Source organism: Crocuta crocuta, unplaced genomic scaffold (genome assembly GCF_008692635.1).
Source record: "Crocuta crocuta isolate KB4526 unplaced genomic scaffold, BGI_CrCroc_1.0 scaffold2, whole genome shotgun sequence".
Classification (NCBI taxonomy): Eukaryota; Metazoa; Chordata; class Mammalia; order Carnivora; family Hyaenidae; genus Crocuta; species Crocuta crocuta.
Window position 1 is genome coordinate 2,611,943 of NW_027528640.1, and position 21,629 is coordinate 2,633,571.

The following is a 21,629-nucleotide window of genomic DNA, read 5'->3' on the forward strand; positions in this document are numbered from 1 at the left end:
TTTTTTTTTTACTGTTTTATTATTTCTGAGAGAGAGACACACAGAGAGAGAGAGAGAGCGAGAGCGAGCAGGGGAGGGTCAGAGAGAGGGAGAACAGAATCTGAACAGGCTCTAGGCTCTGAACTAGCTGTCAGCACAGAGCCCGACGCAGGGCTCGAACCCACAAACTGTGAGATCATGACCTGAGCTGAAGTCAGACACTTAACTGACTGAGCCACCCAGGTGCCCCTAAAAGAAATCCATTCTTAGGAAAACTGTAATTCTTAATGAATATAGAGGAGTCAGCCCAGGAGGAGAGGAAAAACAAAACCTGATATAGGGAACTGGAAAATATCACTTGGTATGATGTGTTGTATAGTATGTATGTGGTTGTGTCTTCCTGTAAAAGGAGGGTCCAGACAGAGGGCCCAGGACCAGGGTGCTATGCTGGGAGGGTTCTTCATATACTGGACAGATAACTTCTAGGCAAGTAGCCGAACGGACAAAATGAAACTTTCGATTTTAGAATGATATAAGGATTTGGCTTTTAGTTTCAAGGCCATCGGGAGCCACTAGAAAGTTTTAAGCGGACTTACATTTTATGTTGTGTCAAGAATGGACTGAAACAGAGCAAGTTCTAAAACAGGAAGATCATCAAGGAATTTACTGCAGTACTCTAGGCAAGAGATGTTGACACAGATCAAGTTGGTAAAAACTAAAGGGAGTAAAAAAATCAAATCTGGATATATTTTATATATAATAGTATTTTCTCACAAACTGGGCGTGGGGCATGAGGGACGGTGAGTCAACAGTGACTAAGAATGATTCTACCTGGAAAAATTGGGAAGGAGTGTCCTTTGACTGATGAGAGAAAGGCAACATGAGGAGTAAACATAGACATGTATAGAAAGATCCAGCATTTGTTTTGATCAGATCCCCATTGGATTTGCTTAGTAGTCACCTGAGTTGGGGGCAGTTAGGATGTGTAGCTTGGTCCAGGAATGATACTTGAGCTGGAGATTTACTTTTGGGAGTCATGAGTCAAGGGTATGGATGGCCTTGAATGAGACCATCAGAAAGAAAGAATATAATAAAGAACAAGAATGAATGCAGAGGGGCCAACGGTGATGTGGAAGTGAGTCTAAGAGTGTGGTATTCTAAAAGGTAGGTGACAAGGTGACATGAAGCATAATGTGATTGTGTGAAAAGTTGCTGGTAAACAAAGTTTAAAGTTGACGACTGATTACTGAATTCAACCACATGGAGGCTACTGTATCCTAGACAAGAACTGTTCTGGGAGAGTGTCAGGATATAGCCTGACTGGGATATGTTCAGAAGCATGTAAGGACAGGTTGTAGAAGAGAGAGTGGGAGCTATTCTTTTGAGGAGTTATTCTGTGGAGTGAAAATTCGTCAGCTCCTAACACATCCATGTCATGTGCTGGGCACTCCATTTTGAATGTGCTTTCATTAGATTGATCCTGTTTTCATCAGCCATGAGAGCAAGGGAATTTACGGGGCCACCTAGTCACATTGTGGAGGGATTCACCTAGAACTAAGAGGAAGGGTTTCCTAAGGTGAAATGTATCCCACATGTGGTCAGAAAACTGATTCTGCCCAAAGAAGATTACACTTAACTTATTCTCTAGAAAGGAGAGCCCACTGTCCTACTTGGGAGTAAGCCCAACACTCAGTCAAATGGGAATCCTCAAGGCCATTCAGTGGAGAACATAGAGGCTGCTTTAGTGGTAGCCTAGGAGTTCTCTCCTAATTTTAACAAAAGTGGATAGCAAGACTGTTAAATGGAATATTGTACATTCTTATAAAAAGGAAACCTAATGAGGGCTTTTTAAATACATATATATGTGTGTGTGTATGTATATGTCATGTTAGAGCAAAATACTGAAAGATTATATACTGTTACAAGTACTTCAGTACTGTCTAAGCTCGTGAGTGTAACTTGTATCGCTCAAAATGGAATCTTGTTCTTTATAAACTCTAAATACTTTTAATTTTCTTAAGGTGAGTTTAAAAAGACCCTTGTAGCTCTGATTGTAGGATAGGGAGAGATGGAAGCAAAGCATATATAATGCAAATTAGACAAATCAGAAATGATTTTACACAGACATGTAGAGAAAACTATGCTAAATAATGTCAGACACCCCAGCTCTATCATGCCTCATACTATATGGGCCTTACTGTCGTAAGCCTATCACTCAAATTTTATTTCACAAATTCTCTCTTAATTCTACCTGAATCCGTGTCCCATAATTAACTGCTCTCAGATTCAACAAGATATATTCAGGAAAGATGACCTTCCTCTGAGGTAAATGAGTACGCAGACGTAGACATTTGCCCTTCACGCCCAGTGTCTGTCTGGGCTGTGATTTGAGTTCCATCTAAAGGCTCCTGATGCCTCTGGATTTCAGTTGGTTTCCACCAATGGGCAAAGTCAAAAGAAATTGCAGGAAGAGTGAAGAGTAAGTGCCAGGTTTATCTTCTCTTATCAGCTCCCAAGGCTGGTGCCTTCTTCTCTCAGTGTGGCTTCTCCATTCTCCTTTTTGAAGTCTGTTTCATTTTGTTTTGCTTTCTGGTAACTTTGTCTTTGTGTATCTCTTCTGTTTTCAGTGTATGACATTACCCTTTGTAGTTCCCTGTACCCTGCCCACACCTCGGTCAAGCTTTCCTTTGCTAAATCCATGCTAGATTAGCTTCACCTGAGAGTGCTATCGTCTTCCTGCCAGCACCCCAACTAGTACAGTAATTGGTGCTTGAATTGCCCCCAAGAGAAAAGAAACTTGAAATGAGATTCTTGGATTGCATGACACATATATTTGAGAAGTCAGGGATAATCTCCATTCCTGGAGTTGGGAACTCTGAACAGCATATGGCTAATCCATGCCAAGGATTACATGACAAGTATCCAAATTAGCACCTGTGATAGCCTGAGATGAAGTGCAGGTGTGGAGTTTTGAGCACTCTAATGGCTTGAAGCATTTAATCACTATGGAAACAGTAGTAATAATAATTACATTTGGTTTTTCTGGACAACTGGAGAATATATACATAGGGAAAATGTCAAATTAACAGCTATGAAATGCCATAAGACTACATGCAGAGAACCAGAAAGTATCCATGGCAGCTTTGAAGGAGCCTTGCATATTTTTGTAATTGTGCGTGTTTCAGAGAGAGAGAGAGGTCTGCCTCAATTCTACACATGTTCAGGACTCTTAAGCCAACAAATGGCACTGGATGAGATTGAGAGAGATGTTGAGATAGGAAAATAATAAGGCTGAGAATATTGAACCTCAATTCCTTGGGCCTCTTTGGTCAGTGAAGGTAAACTCCTTCCTTCTCTCCTCTCTCTCCCTCTCCCCCTGCCTCTCCCTCTCCCTCTGCTGCTCTCTCTCTCTCATCACCAGGGAATCAAACCTCCTCTTCTTAACAGCCTTACACTGGCTGTACTTAGATAATTTCTTCACAAGCTGATGATGAGTCTTCTAGGATATACCCAGCCCTCATCAGCTCTAGGCCCCTAACAATTGTTAGGTCCAGACAGTTCAAGCAGAAAAGTAAGACCAGCTACAGAAGAAGATAGCCTAATCACCAAACTAGGTATAGGGCATTGTCAAGCCCTATTGGCAGGGAGCTAGAACACATCTAAGGGAATGAATTCTAGAGGTGCAAGATAATGGAAAATTAAATAAAAGACTCTCCAGAGCTGACTTTGTTTTTATGAGTGCACTCACCCTGAATTCAGGGTATAGTGTGCCATCTAGGACACTGGCAAGTGGTGTTAATGGTCAGCTGGATCTGATAATAGAAGCCAGGTCTCAATGGTAGTTTATACATGATGAGGTCAAAATATTGGAAATTTCCAGGATGTTACAAACAGAGGTTCTAGATCATTAGCAAATATCAGAATCACATGGTGGCTCTTAAAACACAGATTCCTGAGTCCTACCCTTCAGATGTATAATATGCTAGTGTGGGGTGAAGACACAAATACATTCCCACATGAAGCTGATGAGGACCACACTTTGAGGGCCATTGTGATAAACCTTAGTTACTGAAAGGGGGATATGCAAGCAAACAGCATTAGTGTCAACAAGACTGTGTCTAGTATAAATACTAAATGTATCTTCTAAACCAGAATTTGTAATTCCAACATTACCCTTGGAAGATTCATATAATGTTGAGAACCACTGCTTTAGAGGAGTTTAAACACTCAGGGCAGCGGAAAAGTGAAATGGATTTATTTTTATGTATGACCTAATAAGATACCCTTTACTCATACCCTTCAAGGGTCCCCAGAGGACATTCACTGCAACAAGGAGTGACAAATATATTATCAAAGGGAGTTCCCAGCCTCCTCGGAGAGCTCTACAGACTGATCTCTGTGGATTCGGGATGGCAGCAAAGGTGCTGTCGTGGAATGTGGTCTTCTGATCTAAGCAGGAATAAAGAAATGCCTTTCTGTGCAGAATGACCCCAGTGACAGGAATTTGATTATATACACGCTCAATGAGGTGTCCTCACTCGGGCTGACCTGGTTCCCTCTATTACCAATTGTTCACCATGCTAGTAACAGAGATTGCATCTGAGTCACTAGTACGGTGTCATTCCCCAGGGGAGCTAGCTGGATGCCTGGTGACAGAGACCCTCTGTTATCATGGAGAAGACCCCACATTGTTCAGTATGGAGTTTGCATTATATGCCCATAGTGCTCCTGCCTGAGTCACCATCCATATGCACAGACAATGCCTTGTCTGATGCTTTACCATTTTATGGTATTTTATGGTGGCAGTGCAACCTGATTGCCAGCCAGGGGATGTATCTTAACACAAGGAAGCATAGCAGACAGCTCACATCCACAGGACAATTCAACGGTGTTATTACCAAGTTCCTTCACCCAGAAGCAGCTGTCTGGACAGGACAGGGGTGTGCTGCTGAATTGTATATTTGGGTTAGCTAGGCGATGCTATCCTGTGAGGCTGCATTGTTTTCCTATGGTTTATGGTTATGCCTTACAGTACAGGTCAGCACATTTGTGCTCTCTGCCTGAGACCTTGGGCTGCATGGAATTTGAGTTTCTATCACCAGACGATGGATGCATCCATCAGGAAACTCAGTTGTGGTTCAGCCGAATTGGAAGCTCAGTGTGTCCCCTGGCCATTTGTGAACTCACGCTGGTGAATGTCTTGTGAGAGCAGGTGTTTTCTGTAGTGGCTAGGGATGATTCATCTTGATGCCCTCAGGCATGTGCAATATGAACAAGTGAGGGGAAGTAACTAGTATAAATCCAAGAGATTTATCTTGCCCCCATGCCCCAGCAGTGGAGAACTGTGGCAGGCCACTAAACCAAGACCACCAAGGACAGAGGTCCTGCACGAGTGAACACTTGTGACCACCTACCAGGCAAACCCCCTTCAGGAGAGGTAAGGAGAGGATGGCATGAAGGGGGAAGAAGGCAGCTGTGTAACAATCTGGGTCTCCTGGCCAGTTCCTAGATGGGATTTCTGGCAATGCTGTTCTACCTTACTTCACCCCTGCCTTGCTCTTTGCTGTGCCCCCTTAGGTGAAGACCACAGGTAGCAGCTGACCTTCAGGGACAGTGTGTAATCAAACAGTAAACAATGGGATTCACATATCCTTTTAAGGAGAGCGTGAATTTCCTCTTCCAGATTCGCTGTCCCTTTGTCCTCCGTGTTCGGTGCTCCGATGCAGCAGAGGAAGTGTATGGAGGTCTGTGCTGGTACGACAGTTCCTCACTCTTCTGAGCCATGAGGTGTGAACCGTGCAAGACTTGTGAATCAGCTGTTACAAACTTATACCAATTTACTGTGACAGCTGAGCGTGTGACGATGGACTAATAGTCCCCGTGAACGGAGCAGTGGGAGGTCCCTGTGCTATCTCATGCAGAGTGACTGTCTCACAGCATGTGATGATATGAGGTTACTTTTCCAACCAAAGCCCAAAGTAACGCCAGATTCAGAGAAACATATGGTGATGCCTGAGCTGATAATCATTTATATCATTATTGGGATCTTTTCTTAACCAACATATTAACATATTAGATTCACTTACCATTAGATTTATTGTGTGTAACTTCACTAAGTTGTTGATGAATATGACTTGCTGGACTTCTTTGTCACAAAAACACACTTTTCTAAGTATGACCATAAGAATTAACCAAATGATGCTGATGACAATTATCTTGAAAAAGTAAAGACCAAAATAGTTCATCTGGGTCTTACTTAGAAGGATGACCCCACATATAGCCCACATAGAAGTTTGACAAACAGCAGAAGAGGAGTTAGAAAACCCGTGTAGTTTACCAAGCTGAGGTGTGACAGTAAGCACTGTTTCAGCAAAATGCAATAATTTTGTGATAACTAAATAATATAATTTGGGTAACTTTACTACTATAAAATCTATTTTAATTTCAAAGCATTTGTTTTATTAGCTTTGCTAGAATACTCCATCCGTTATCAGCTTTATTCTTATTTATATTTTTATTTTTTTTATTTAAGAGAGTGAGAGGGCAAGTGAGGGAAGGGCAGAGAGAGGGAGAGAGTCCCAAGCAGTCTCCATAGTGTCAGCAAGGACCCCATGCAGGGCTTGAACTCATGAACTGTGAGATCATGACCTGAACGGAGCTCAAGAGTCAGGCTTTCTGCAAACTGAGCCCCCCAGTGCCCCTGTTATTGTTTATGTGAACTGTTTCATTGAAGGTGGGAAGGATGGATGCATCCATGCTGAGATCCCAGGGACTCTTACCTTCCCACTTCACCCAAACCACAGGGTCTGTGAACAGGTGTGGCAGTGAGGGGAGCCTTATCCCCACTCCTGCCCACCGTGGAGACCAGAGCTTGCACTATTGGGTTCCAGGAAGTCCTTATGGCCCTCAGCCTGGCACGTGTGGCTCAGTGCACTTTTTTCCAAAAAGACTTGTTAACCTTAGCCACCCTAGGAAGCGTCTTTTAAATTGATGCTGTCTACGGTCCTTACCATGGTACGGCACAAGGATCCTGATAAATCCTGGTGAACTTACTAATTTATGAAATAAAGGAATTCTGGGGCGCCTGGGTGGCTCAGTTGGTTGAGCGTCCAATTCATTTCAGATTATGATCACAAGGTTCATGAGTATGAGCCACTCATCAGTCTCTGTGCTGACAGTTCAAGTCTGGAGCCTACTTCAGGTTCTGTGTCTACCTCTCTCTCTGCCCCTCCCCTGCTTGCTCTCTGTCTCTCTCTCAAAATAGATAAACATTAAAAAAAGAGATAAAGTAATTTTAAGGCATGAATTCTTTTACTCTTTCATTTTTAACAACCTGAGGGCTGTTTTGTTTTTAATTGAAGAGTCATTTTCCTATGCAAAGGAGACTATTCATAGTGTTTTGGGTGTTAAGTAATATTAGGTTATTAAGAAATACAAATGCAAAATAATATTTTTGTAGTCCTAATTAAGCTTGTACAACTTCACATTTTGTTTATTGTGCTAGTAAACTAAGTATAGAAAATAGACAATCACTTTCAAGTGAATCTCTGGTTAGTATTGGATCAAGTTCAATAAGCTTCCTCTCTCTTAAATAAGAAAGTGCCACGTACTACAGATTCTATGTGTGCTGTTTTAGGGCTTTAAAATAGCCTTTTCGGCGCATAAAATGCTTTTCTCTGAATTTCATCATGGAAACAGAGCAGATAAAATAACCTTTTAAAAATATCTGATGGAAGTTTATTTAATTTAATTTGATTTATTTGATTTTTTTAAATGGAAATTATAGCATAGAAAAGGATAAGACTTAGAAAGTTTACTTCATTAGTACTTATAAAGGCAATGAAATTAAATTTGTTTAGCTTGATCAGCTTCTCATATGATGAGCCTATCTTCCTATGCCTGTGAGAGATTTTTTAAATCTGTCATTATGATAATATTGAGGAAAGTACTTTAAGAAGTAGTCTCTTCTAGAAATCTGTTATCATTTGAGTGCTTTGTGGCTCTCTAATAATAAAAATAATAAAGCTTGTTTACTTTCTATGCAGAGATATTATGATTAAAAAAATGACAGGATTTACTGTCTTAATATGTCTTCTTTCCTTAAAAAAGCAAAATTTTTCTTGATCACATAATGTGCTAAACATGTCCTCCAATGAATTGATTGCTTCCAGAGCAAATTACTTCAAATTACCTATTGAAATAAAATATTTTTCCTGTGATGTCTTTCTTTTTTTTAAAATTTTTTTTAATGTTTTATTTATTTCTAGGAGAGAGAGAGAGACAGCATGAGCAGGGGGGGATGAGAGAGAGAGGGAGTCACAGAGTCCGAAACAGGCTGCAGGCTCTGAGCTAACAGTCAGCACAGAGTCCGACGCGGGTCTGGAACCCATGAACTGCGAGATCATAACCTAAGCGAAAGTCGGACGCTTAACCGACTAAGCTACCCAGGCGCCCCTCCTGTGATGTCTTTCTAATTGACATTTAGTATAGTTATAGTATAGGATCTGCCTGTTTTATTCTTCATGCCAGTTCCTCATTAAACAGTCTCACCTTACTGTTTATGGCAGGTTCCTTTGAATGATTTTGGAGGTGAGAAAACAGGTGTAACTTTAGAGTTATGACCAGGATTCTTCCAGAGGTACTGGAAAACCATGTCCCTATTGTACAAATTGGCCTACATAGTAAAGTATGTTAAATACTCTACTGCACATTAAATCTGAGGTTAGAAATGGGAGAACACTGTGATAGGATCTATCTTGCTACCTAGAATACAAATACCTTTTGAAACAACCAGAAACTCAGAAAATGCAGACAAATAAGTGAGCTTGGGAGATAGATTTATTGTTTCATTACTACCATTAATTCTACCCCGATTTTTTTTACCATCTCCTTTCTCTTATAAAACTCTTTCTGCGATCCCATATTCAATGAGGTGCTTTTGCATTGAGTGAGTGAGTGAGTGAGTCAGTGAGTGATTGCATAGATTTTACCTCCTGTGTGGAACCCAATGCAGGGCTGGAGCTCACGATCCAGAGGTCAAGAGCTGAGCTGAGGTCAAGAGTCAGACGCTCAACTGACTGAGCCCCCCAGGTTCCCCTACTTAATTTTTAACAATGGGGATGTCTGTATATGAGAAAACTGCTTGGGTCTTAACTAAAATTTATTCAAGTGTACATTTCAAATCAAAACTATATTTGACCTTAGATTCCAGTTAACATTTATATCATTCCTGTAATAAATATAGGAAGCTAGTAAAATCAGAATAAAACACCTTCATTTGTTTTTTTATTAAAATTCTATTAATTCATAAGTTTAACAAACTTAATTCCTCTGTATCATTAATATTCGGTGTCATGTATAATAATTGAACTTCTATAAACATTTTAAATTATATTTACAAATTTGAATAAACTTCAAATACCTAAAGGGATAGACCAACTTCCTCAACAGAGTTTTTCCTATATACTAAGTCACTCCTCCAATCTGATTGATCACATTGATAAATGTACCGAATTGAATTCTCTAAAATGTTAAAGTCCTGTTTAAAATCTCCATCTCAGTCACCTGGGTGGCTCAGTCAAACATCAGACTCTTGATTTTGGCTCAGGTCATGATCTCAGGCTTATGAGATCCAGCCTCCTGTAGGGTTCTGCACTGAGCACGGAGCGTGGAGCCTGCTTAATATTCTCTCTCCCCATCTGTACCCCTCCAGTGCATGTGCTCGCTCTCTCTGTCTCTCCCTAAAACAAAGCTCTGTCTTACCTCTTTTATCTCTTATATCAGCTATCTAACAATGGTGAAAACTTCCTACAGTTGCAATTTCACTAAAGAAAACAAATTCACATTCTGAAGTGACATTTTGGTAAAAAAAAAAAAAATGGTATCCTTATCTTGCTGGAGATTTGATTTATTGTTGGAGAGTTGGAGAACAATCCAAGGTTCAGTGTTTCTGAATGATTCTAATGGAGCCCAGGTTAATATGTTGACCCTCTTCAAGAACTGCTTAGCTTATATCTTTTTAAATCACTCAATCTCTAATACACATTTTAAAGGAGTATCTTCAGTGATTTTTGTGTCTCTTACTTCAATCAAATAGATTTTTTGCAGCTGCTTGATTAGCGTCCATGGTTTCTCCAGTGGTGGGTGGGATAGGAGATCTGGCTTACCTTTAAACTGCCTTTTTATGATCATTATACTTAAAATTGTATGGTCTTATCTTTTCACTTCAACAGCATAAACTTCATGGTCTGAAAGCAATAAAATCTTGCAGAATTCTAACAGCATGAACCTTTATCACTTCACTATGTGAGTTGAGTAAGCTGTAATTTACTTAGCCTATTTTTTACCATTTGGCCCAGCTGGTAGAGTAAGCAGATGTTGCTGAGCTATTTGACCTCAGCGATATGACTTCCATGCTTGTTATCTTGTTCACTTTTCTTTTTTTCCGAGAGAAAATGGGTTTGGCCTCGTGACACATTCTCCGTGATGAGTGAATGAACTGTTGGCCCCTCCTCCCCTTTATTTTCTGTTCTGCATCTGAGTGGTTTTCTCCTTTTTTCTTTGTTTTTTATATATAATCTGGGTTTATCTCAGTTGTAAAAAAAAAGTAATATTTTAAAACATCGAGGCTAATATTTCCAATAAAATGGAATAGAATGAATAGCCCCTTTGACATGCTTCAGTCTGTATAAACTCCCAGTGACAATGAGGTGAACAGTATTATTCATTGAGTAACAATGTGTTGTGTCTTTGCTTACATACATGATTTATTCCTCATGATAATATATATTAATTAATGTGTATAATTAGACATTAATATATTGTATGGTTGTTCCAAGGGACTCGGGGTTAGTGTGATCATATTTGTTAAAGTTTATTTATTTATTTTGAGAGAGCAAGAGAGACGGAATGGGGGAAGGGTAGAGAGAGAGGGAGAGAAAGGATCCCTAGCAGGGTTTAGGCTGTCAGTGCAGAGCCCGTCTGGAGGCTTCAACTCACAAACCGTGAGATCTTGACCTGAGCTGAAATCTAGAGTCAGACACTCAACCAGCTGAGGCACGCCAGTGCCTCTAGTGTGTTCAATTCTTAAACTAACACTTCTTGTCTCAGCTGAAGATTTATTTGACAATCCTTTAATGCCAATTCTTTATTCTTTTTTATCAGTGGTGAGCTATAAGCTCAAAGACTATACCTATACCTATCTATAATCTAGAAAACCTAGCTCTAGGGTCAGCTCATTGATAATTCCATGGCACTCTTCTCACTATGTTTTAATTTAAAGTTGTTTCCATTTTAACCCTTTAAATTTTGTCAGAAAAGAATAGGATACAGAATTCCAAATAATGAATTTATGCACTTACAGGATTTCTATATGGGCTTCCCATGATCTCAAAACAAAACTAGCAAGATTTTCGTCATTTCATATATTTTTTAAAGTTTATATATTTCCACTGTGATAGCAAGGCATAGAGAAAAGAGATCTAAATTGTGAACTAATAAAACTGGAAAACTGGGGTTCTGTGCTGGGTGTGTGTTTATGAGTCATACTGCCATAGTCAGGGCATTTTCAGGGCTTGGGATAAAGACGTGTGGAGAAACTGGAGGATCAGCTTGATTTTATTCATGAAAAATTAGGAAGGACTGTCAGGCTCTCTTCTAGTTATAAAATTCTATGATTCTTATTTTTTTTTAATATTTGAATTCCAGTTAACATACAGTATAGTATTGGTTTTAGGAGGAGAGGCCTGGGGGTGGTTGGGGGATTGGTGAAAATTCTATGATTGTATTTTTAGTTGGATAAGTGGTATATAAACAAAATAAACATGCCTAGCATACCTTCTACACCAAATTGTGTAATACATATGCATTTGCTTAATACTTTATTCACAACAGAATACAGATAGCAGCAATTGTCTAGATGGCCAGGTATTCATATTAATCTCTAAGGAAAAAAGTAAAGGATAGAAGGAAAAAAAACCCTCTTATTTCTGAAGATTTATAATTGTATGTCCATGCCATGCTTGTGGATCTCTGTTGAACAGTATGAAGTAAGAATCACAAGTAGGTGAAAGGTATTGTTCCTCAAATAATGTGAGTGGCATACACTTGAACAAACCTGCCCATTTTGCAATGGTTTGTTCTTTTGAGGTAAATAAAATGTAATTTGTAAAGACCAATGTCACTTTGCAAAGCAGTGTTCTTACAAATTTTATAAGTTTTTGTTTAACTCCTGTTGACTTGATTGGTACCATTTTCCTTCTTTAGCAGATATTGCATGTGATTAATATATCCTTAACATTTAAACCCAGACCAATCCAAATCTATATTTTTTATGACGTTGCTGAATACTCATGTATTTATTTCCCTGTAGGAGTTTACCAAGTAGCTATCTCACTACCATAAGAACATATGCTAGCTGAAATGTATAGCTTATCAAACTGTAAACCAAGAAGTCCAAGAAATCAAAGTATAGAGACTACTTCCTAGTAAATCTTGACAAAGAAGTGAATTTGAGCGTGAGAAGAGCCTCCTTTAGCTTGTGAATCTTGTAATGTAGATTTTACTCAATAGCGACTATAACATGGGCATGCTTACTGGTTAACCTCACTGAAAAGCTACAGAGAGCTACATTTTCACTTTCTTATTTTCAAAAAGTTTTTTGAAAGAGAGAGAGAGAGAGATACAGGGATAGAGAGGGATAGAGAGAGAGGAAGGGATAGAGAGAGAGACAGAATCCCAAGCATGCTGTACGCTGTCAGCGAGGCCCTGACCCAGGGCTTGAACCCACAAATTGTGAGATCATGACCTAAACTGAAATCACCAGTCACATGCTTAACCGGCTGAACCACTCAGGCACGCCATTTTCAAATTTGTTTTGATCAAATAATAGGCTTTTGGGAGTTTGTTTATGTTTTCATTTGCAAGGAGTAACCTGCGGTGGATTCTTCCATTTGGCTTAAACTGGGGTAAAATCATTGCAAGAGATTTCATGCAACCCATATAGGTTATATATCTTTGAATAATTAATTGTTTTATAGCAACAACAAATGGTTTCTGTGCACAGGGTGATTTTCTTTATTTTAATGTTTGGAATGAACCCAAACAGTCAATTACTTTGTCTCCCTGTAGAACTTACTTTTTCAGCTTCATTGAATTAGGTTAATTTGAAAGGCAATGGACCCCTCCCCCACTGCCACCCCCATGGCATTTTCAGAGAGTAATTTATTTGTGTTATAACTGCCTGTTTAAAGAAACAAATGACTTTCACAGGAAAAACATTAACTATCCAAATTTTATTTATGCTGTATATAGTATAGATAAACATATAGTTAATTTAAATATATAATACAATATAAAATGATATAAAATAATAATGTAAATATAGCTTTAATATGTATAATTGTATATAATATATGATGTAATATAAAGAATATAATATAAATGATATACATAATGCAATATAAAATAAGGTAATGTTATAAGTATGTGAATATAATATAAATATATATTTTGTTACTATAAGAAGGGTGTGCTTGATTTTAGTTCCTGTAGAATTAAATGTGTTCTAGGGATAGGTGAAAAGTGTTAAGTGTAAAGATAACCTACTAGTGTGAATTTGTTAAATAAGGCCCTTTTTTGCCATCAAATCTAATCTGAGTTTGTCTGAGAAACAATCAGAACTGTCTGCAGTTAGGAGGTGGAAAGAGTCATGGCGGCCCAGACACATTGCCCATCAATTAGATCAAGAGGTTCTCTGCATACTTTTATCCACAGAAAAGATTCTCTTTCTGCCTTCTAACTTCCTAGAATGATTATTTGGCACCCAAATCCTCTGAGTCCATAAAAATTCTTCCAGACTGCCTCCATGCCTGTGTGTTGACCAGGTAGGATAACCCTAGCTTTGTGCAGTGAACGGTAGATTGGTCTGTAAAGAATTCTGGGACTTAAAATAAATCACTTTGCTTTTGCTTCGGGCGATTCCTCTTTCACAGTGGTGTTAATGGCTTCAACAGCAGTAACCGTAATTAAAATTTTTCAGGTCCTTCTTATGTGCCAGGGACAGCAGTTAGTGCTTTGCATATATTATCCAGTTCAATCACACAGGAACTCAGTAGTCTCTTCTCTGATGCAATTACCTTATGACATCAGTAGGCAGGGAATGGTTTGGTGTAACGAGGAAATTGTATTGATTCGTAAGTTATTTTACAGTATATTTATGTTTTGAAACATTCTGGACAAGCTTTTTTCATAATTAAGAGGAAAGACTTAGCATGTAAGAAGATCTTAAGATCAAAGCTGAAAATCTAATGCAGCCCCTTTATTTAGTACAAGTAGAGCCTGTATTAGCATCTACACCTGATAGATATGTCTGTCTGGAGAAGCTCTGGATACAGATGAAGAGACTCCAGAGTTATTTTTCTGAATTAAAATAATCAAGTAATGAAGAAAGCTAAACACCAGATAAAGTTTCCAATTTTGATGAAAAAAGGTCTCTATTTGGTAGCAAATTATCCTCAATACCTACTTTTTGAAGGAAGGAGCACAGACCCCAGGGTTTAAGGCTGGCAAACATAGACCATAATGCTTCCGGAAAAGATAATTAAGTATTTAACTGTTGTAGTAGTAGTATTCATTTTTTACTACTTTGGCTTCTGTTAGTGCTCTGGATACCAGAATACATGTGTCTTTCAGTTATGTACATACAGTGTTATAGAAATATCTGTCCTGCTTTCGTCCTGATTTTGTAAAACGAGATATTGAAAGTGAGTGAGGCTAAGTAATCCAGCCACCTTCACACAGTTGGTAAGTGGTGGATCCAGGGCTGGATTCTGTCTCTTCTAGGGCCAGCTCTCTTCATTTCTGTGATACAAGTAACAAACTCAGTTTAATTCCTTTTTCTTGATTGCAAGGTTGTTGTTTTTTTTGTTTTTGTTTTTAATGAGAAAAGGAAATTTTCACAGAAGAGCCTGTCTTGGGTCCTGACATATTCCTCAAGCCAGATCTCTTTCAGGTTAACACCTGTTGATCCATGGATCCCTTTATTTTGATGCAATATGTCTCATCACCTGTACTAATAGCCTTTGTTCTGGTCGGCTCTGTGATACTAGAACCACCCAGCTTCCTTAATCAATGCTTCATCCTGTGTCCCACCCTTTTCTTTCTCACGTATCTGCATCTTTATATTCCAAATGGAGTCGGGTATAAATAGATTTTCAACGTCACAGGGAAGGGGTTAAACGGAAGGTTTTACTGGAAAAGGTGGAAGCTTGCAAAATAAGAGAGGAGGGAAAGGCACCGTGCCATCCCCACACCCCCAGATGTCCTGCTGGCCAGCGGTTGGCCAGCATTCTCAGGACCTGGATGCCCAGGCTCACACCCTGGCCCGTGGTAAGTGCAGTCCCCACCGCCCGGGTGAAGACAGACCCTCCGTGACCCTGGGCCAGGAGTCACCTGCTCTGCTGGGAGCAGGTGGGAGATGGGGCTCTCTGGGAAAGCCAGAGTGGACTCTGACCTTCCTCCTCCTCCTCCTCCTCATTCCTCTTTCTTCCTCCTTCTTCCTCTTTCTTCCTTCTTTCTTCTTGTTCCCCTTCTTCTTTCTTCTTCCTCTCCTCTTCTTCCTCCTTCTTTTTCTTCTTATTCCTTCCTCCTCCTTCCTCCTCCTCCACCCTCCTCTCCTCGCTCTTCTTCTTTTCTTCTTTGTTCTCCTTCTTGTTCTTGTTCTTCTTCTTTCTCCTTCTCCCTCTTCCTCTTCTTCCTCCTCTCCTCCTCCTCCTTCTTCAAAACTATTGCCCTTTGTGCCATGCGCCTGTCAGCCACGCTCCATTCTCTCTGGTCCAAACTTTTGCTCTAAAGTAACATGGCTTGTGAAAGTATTGAGAGACGTTGGCAATGTGAAAGCATATTCTGGTGAAAGAGAAGCTCTTCCTCTGAAACCACACCACCACTAGGAACAGTTACTGCTGAGTCCCAGTAACCAAAACCACAGCGATGAGGCGGGAGCAGGAAAACAGTTAGATCTTCTCCATGAAAACTTAAAAAAAAAATACATCAAGTATTAGTCCACCGACATTGTTTTAGTTTCACTGCTTGAATTATCATTAACATGACGATTATAACTTCCTCTGGTTACAATGGATTTGGACCATAAAGGGGAGCTCACTGCCCCCTCCTTCCATGTGTCCCCACAGTGTGTCCCCATGCTGTGTCCCCACGGTGTGCCCCCATAGTGTGCCACCATGCCTTCAGACACCTGCTGCCCCTGCAGTGATTCATGGCTGAGTCAAGCCATAAACCTCATGTTAGCTTACCTGCTAGTGTGCATTCCTTTATTTATTTATTTATTTATTTATTTATTTATTTATTTATTTATTTATTTTAATTGATTTAAATCCAAGTTAGTTCACATACCGTGTAGTGTTGGTTTCAGGAGTAGGGTCACCTAGGTGGCTCAGTCAGTTAACTGTGACTTCAGCTCACGTCATGATCTCATGGCATGAGTTCTGTGCTGACACCACAGAGCCTAGAGCCTGCCTCATTTTCTCTCTCTCCCTCTCCCTCTGCTCCTCCCCTGCTTGTGCTCTGTCTCCCTCTCTCTCAAAAATATTATAAAAAATAAATTTAAAAAAGGGAGTAGAACCCAGTCATTCATCACTTACCTATAACACCCAGTGCTCATCCCCACAAGTGCTCTCCTTAGTGCCCATCATTCATTTAACCCATCTCTCCCCACTACCCCTCCAGCATCCTCAGTTTGTTCTCTGTATTTAAGAGTCTCTGATATTTTGTCTCTCTCCCTGTTTTTATATTATTTTACTTTCCTTACCTTCTGTTCATCTGTTTTGTATCTTCAATTCCTCTTATGCATAAAATCATAAGACACTTGTCTTTCTCTGACTAACTTCACTTACCATAATACACTCCAGTTCCATTAATGTTGCAAATAGCAAGATTTCATTCTTTTTGGTTTCTGGGTAATATTCTATTGTCTCTTATGGTTTGCCTCCCTCTCTGTTTTTGTCTTATTTTATCTTAATCAGAAAATAGAATCCCATTGACTTTCTTAATATTGATAGTACTTACCACATAATTTTTTAAGAGTTAATTATGTGAAGTGTTTGTAAATGAGTGTGTACTTGGGTCTTGAACATTTTACTACATCAGAAAATGCCATCATTGGGATGCCTGGGTGGCTCAGTCAGTTAAGCATCTGACTCTTGATTTGGGCCCAGATCATGATATTGCAGTTCATGGGTTCGAGCCCCATGTAGGGCTCTGGGCTGACAGCTTGGAGCCTGGCTGGAATTTTCTCCCTCCTTCTCTCTCTGCCCCTCCACCCCTAGTACTCTCCCTCTCTCTATCAAGATAAATGAATTAAAAAAAAATAAAATGCCATCATTATTTGACTGTACTTTTGGATATATTATCTGTACATAATCTATTTGTAACTTCAATACAAAATAGAAAGATCAGTTTCACTCAGTTTTACATCTGTGTGTACGAGTGTGTGGAGAAAGTAGAAGGAAATAATCTGTCTTTTAGAAATGCAGGTGTGTGAGTGTGTGTTTAATCATTATTCCAATTTGTTATAGAAGAAGCATGCTCCCTTTCAACATTCCCTAGGCAGATAAAGCTCACTGACAATAATATTATAAATAAATATTATAGTTTTTATTATTATCATTATTATTACTATTAATTTCTTGAGAAAATATTCCAAAGAGACTTCCCCTTTATTTGTAACTATATAATGATATAACATTTAGGCCTGAAGAAAATGCAGCCAACACCTTTTGCATTATTATTCAAGCTAGATTTACATTTATGGATTATCTATATATTCTCGTGTGCTATCCCGAGGCAATGGGTTCTGTAGATATAAGCCATTTATTCTCATGTCTTTCCAAGGGTACATTTTTATTTGCATAGCTACATCTTTTCTAGATGCCATCATTTTTATAAATGGATGGGCTGAAAATGATCGCTCTAAGCTATAGTGCACTACTGTTTGGAGAAAGGATTGTTGGTGCGTATGGGAAAGAGGGGATTTGAATTGCATCAGTGCTATTTGCATCCAACTTGTAAAATGCATGGAGTCTTTAACAAAATAGAGAAGATTGGAGATGTCCTGTCATTTCAACTCCTCCAGCAAATGTCCACAATTTAGCCTGCTGCAAGTATAATAAGAGAACAAGCATTGAAATGTTACACTGGACTGGTGTGTTGTTCTGGTCAAGCACTCAGATGTGTCTTCAAGAAGAATGGACTCGGCCGTGGGTCTGCACACTAGTTTTGTCTTTCACATTGAGATTTATGTTTTATGGATTTGCTCTAAGATAAAAGAAGAAAGAAACAGTTCTCACCATGGGAGACCTGGCTACTTCTTTATCTCTTCCTTTTCTTCTTTTCTCTTATTTCAGGAAATCTCTTTTCATATTAGAAGTCTTACTGGGTGAACTGAAGTATAAGGCTCTGTTATTTCAGGATCTCCCTTTGTTCAGGATGAAACTCAGTGATAACTCCTGTGAGAAGGGATGGACAGGGAGGGGAGCAGATTTAAGTTGTAAAAAGGGAAACAAGAAATAGATGATGAAACTCTCAAGTGGCTCAATCTCCACCTGCCACCCTCATCGCCAAAAAAGATATCAGTTATAAATAGCAGAATAAAGGTTATTTTTGCCCTTTTGAAGCAGGGCGTCTTCTATACCATGCCAGATACTATGTTGGATGTTTTCTGCTTTCGAACAGATCTGCCAGTCAGCTGGGGTTTAAGCGTGTGATCTTGTTAAAGATTGCGTACAAGTAGGATATGTCTTCACATAACTGTCTCTGGCCCACAGGTACCATTCTTGTGGACAACATGCTGATCAAAGGGACTGCGGGAGGACCAGACCCCACCATTGAACTTTCCTTAAGGGACAACGTGGATTACTGGGTGCTGCTGGACCCCGTCAAGCAAATGCTCTTCCTGAACAGCACCGGCAGAGTTCTGGACAGAGACGTTAGTGGCTCTTTTTTCCTTTTGTTCCCCTGTTACAACTTTCTTATAGTTTCAATAACTGCACATGTGTGTTGATGATCTTGGACTTTCTTTATATGATTTGACATTATTTTCTGTGCTTAGCAACAAAAACATTTTTTCCAACTCCTTGAAGGAAGAATGAGAAGGGAGGGCCACCTATGTCTGGGAAAGCCATTGTATTTCCTTCCAACCTCCAGAACAAGTGGAGGGTAGATGTTCGCAGCAAGGGCTGGTGAGTTTGGAAGAGCAGGGGAAGTGGAGCGAGGGCCCACGGCCATGTGTGCGAATGTAGGAGGTGTTGATTGAGGATGCAGTGTGATGGGAAGGGCTCAGGAGGCTGCTGTCGCTTGGAGTGAGGAGTGAGCATGGGGTGAGGGATGGGTTTGTGACCGTGTGTTTACACAGCTGGAAAACAAATCAAAAGGTGAACATGAGTTTCCTGGCAATGTGCCATTCCAGCCGTGACCTAAGTAGTAAGGCAGCATGACCCACACATTATGTCATGAAGAACAGCTCAGCTACCAAAGTTGCTGGATGTCTCATTTCTGAAGAAGTGGGCAAACTTGGGTAGATTGATGTAGACTTCTGAGTGTTGAGTGCAGAGATGCGTGTGCGTGCATGTAGCCAGGTGTGCATGACAGTAACTGTACAGGACCTTCAGAGTACATCTAAATGTGCCTACTCCCAAATTTCCAGGTCATGAAATCCCCATGTCAGACACTCAGCGCAATGAATCTGAATCATCACACTGCGTTGCTTAGATTTGTGATCCGCTCTACAGTATGGGGTGTGGAGTACATGACCGCTGATGTAGTTCACGTCTAAAATTCGGAGTCTCTTAGAACTTTGTGGTCAGGGGAGGGGGACAGGTATAGGACTCCCGCCAGGATGGGGTGTCTTTGTCCACTTGAGGGCCCCACACGCAGCTGACTGAGCAGATGTGAAGCACGGGTGGCAGTGCAGAGTATGAGTGACACTGTGAGGCTCAACATGGGGGAACAAGTCAGCCTGGATGCTGCCCTGGCCGCCCACCAACCCCTACTCTCTGCTCTTTATACCCCACACTTTACAATTTTGGCTGGGTGGCTAGGGTATAAAATGGGATAGGAATAGTTGTTATCTAGTCTTGGCTTTATTTATCTCTTAAGTTATAACTTTTGTGAGAGCAGTGTGGATAATGGCACACACTCGTAGGCTGCAAAAGTGCCCCAGCTGCATCCACACAGACTCTGTTTCATGGCTTTAACTAGGGGCATTCACATCCACGTTCCTGCAGATTTTTTTTTTTAATTTTTTAATGTTTATTTATTTTTGAGAGAGATTGAGACAGAGCGTGAATGGGGAAGGGACAGAGAGAGAGGAGATACAGAATCTGAAGCAGGCTCCAGGCTTTGAGCTGTCAGCACAGAGCCTGATGTGAGACATGAGACTCGAACTCACAGACTGTGAGATCATGACCTGAGCCGAAGTCAGATGCTTAACCGACTGAGCCACCCAGGCGCCCCTCCCACAGATTTAATTGTGTAACCTGTTCGGAGACTTGTAGGATACTTGTGTAACCCGTTCGGAGACTTGTAGGATACTCATTTATATTAGATCACTGTTATTTTATATCATTTCCTTTTCTTAAAATCACTTACTACCAAACTATAATAATTTACTAGTTTACTAGCAAATTATTTTCTTTTAGGCACCGCTTTTTTTTCGTTTGATATTAAAAGCACAAGTTCTAGGCCTGAATGAGTAAGACAAAGGATATCCCTCAGTATCAATAAATGGTGTTCTGGGTCTACAACCTAAAACATTATTTTAATTACTTACCAAAGATTATTTTTACTTAAAAAAAATCTTCTCTAGTATTTTTTTTTTTTTCTAATAAGAGAAGCATTTATTGGACATTGACTCAACTGAAACAGTACCGTGGGAACACACTTAAAATTGTTTGACTCGAAAGTAACAATTGCAAAAAATATGCACAAGTATCATTTAAAGATTCATCCATGCTGATTTTAAGTTTATTCATTTATTTTTGAGAGGGAGAGAGAAAGGAAGAGAGAGAGAGCACAAACAGGGGAGGGGTAGAGAGAGGTGGAGAGAGAGATTCACAATCTGGATTCATACTGTCAGCACAGAGATGGACATGGGTCTCAATCCCATAAACTGGGAGATTATGACCTGAGTTGAAATCAACATTCAGATACTTAATGGATTGAGCTGCCAAGGTGCGCCAGGCTATTTTTTATTTTTTCAAACACAATAATAAAAGCCTATTTCCTTCTACTTAAAATGTTCTTTTGGATTAGGAATGCCATGGTGAAGTTAAACTTGCCAAGATATTTTGTACATTCGATGGATACCTACCTGATTTACGTAAAGATGCACATGAGACCATCTAGAGAATACTAAGTGTGAAGTGAATATTGTAGAGAAAAATCTACAAGAAAGAAGTGAAATGTGCTCACATATGTGTGACTTACTAACAACTTCACAAAAATATTTGTTGAAATAATGGGAAGAGATAAGTAAAAATGATGATGATAGTACATTATGAGGTCAAAGTTAGGTTCACTAAATAGAGTATGTACTTACAGTATTTTTTAGAGTTTGCTGATAACAGATGCTTTATAGAATC

At 39.8% G+C, this 21,629-nt stretch overlaps 1 protein-coding gene across 8 annotated transcripts in view; it reads left to right on the forward strand.

Moving 5' to 3' along the window:
• Positions 1-21,629, forward strand: part of PCDH15 (protocadherin related 15) — a 752,236-nt gene that overhangs the window by 227,489 nt on the left and 503,118 nt on the right. For all 8 annotated transcript variants that reach the window (XM_077755213.1, XM_077755212.1, XM_077755209.1 and 5 more), the window contains one exon: positions 18,816-18,976. In XM_077755213.1, coding sequence (XP_077611339.1) covers positions 18,816-18,976 — 161 coding nt within the window. The remainder of the gene's footprint in view (positions 1-18,815; positions 18,977-21,629) is intronic.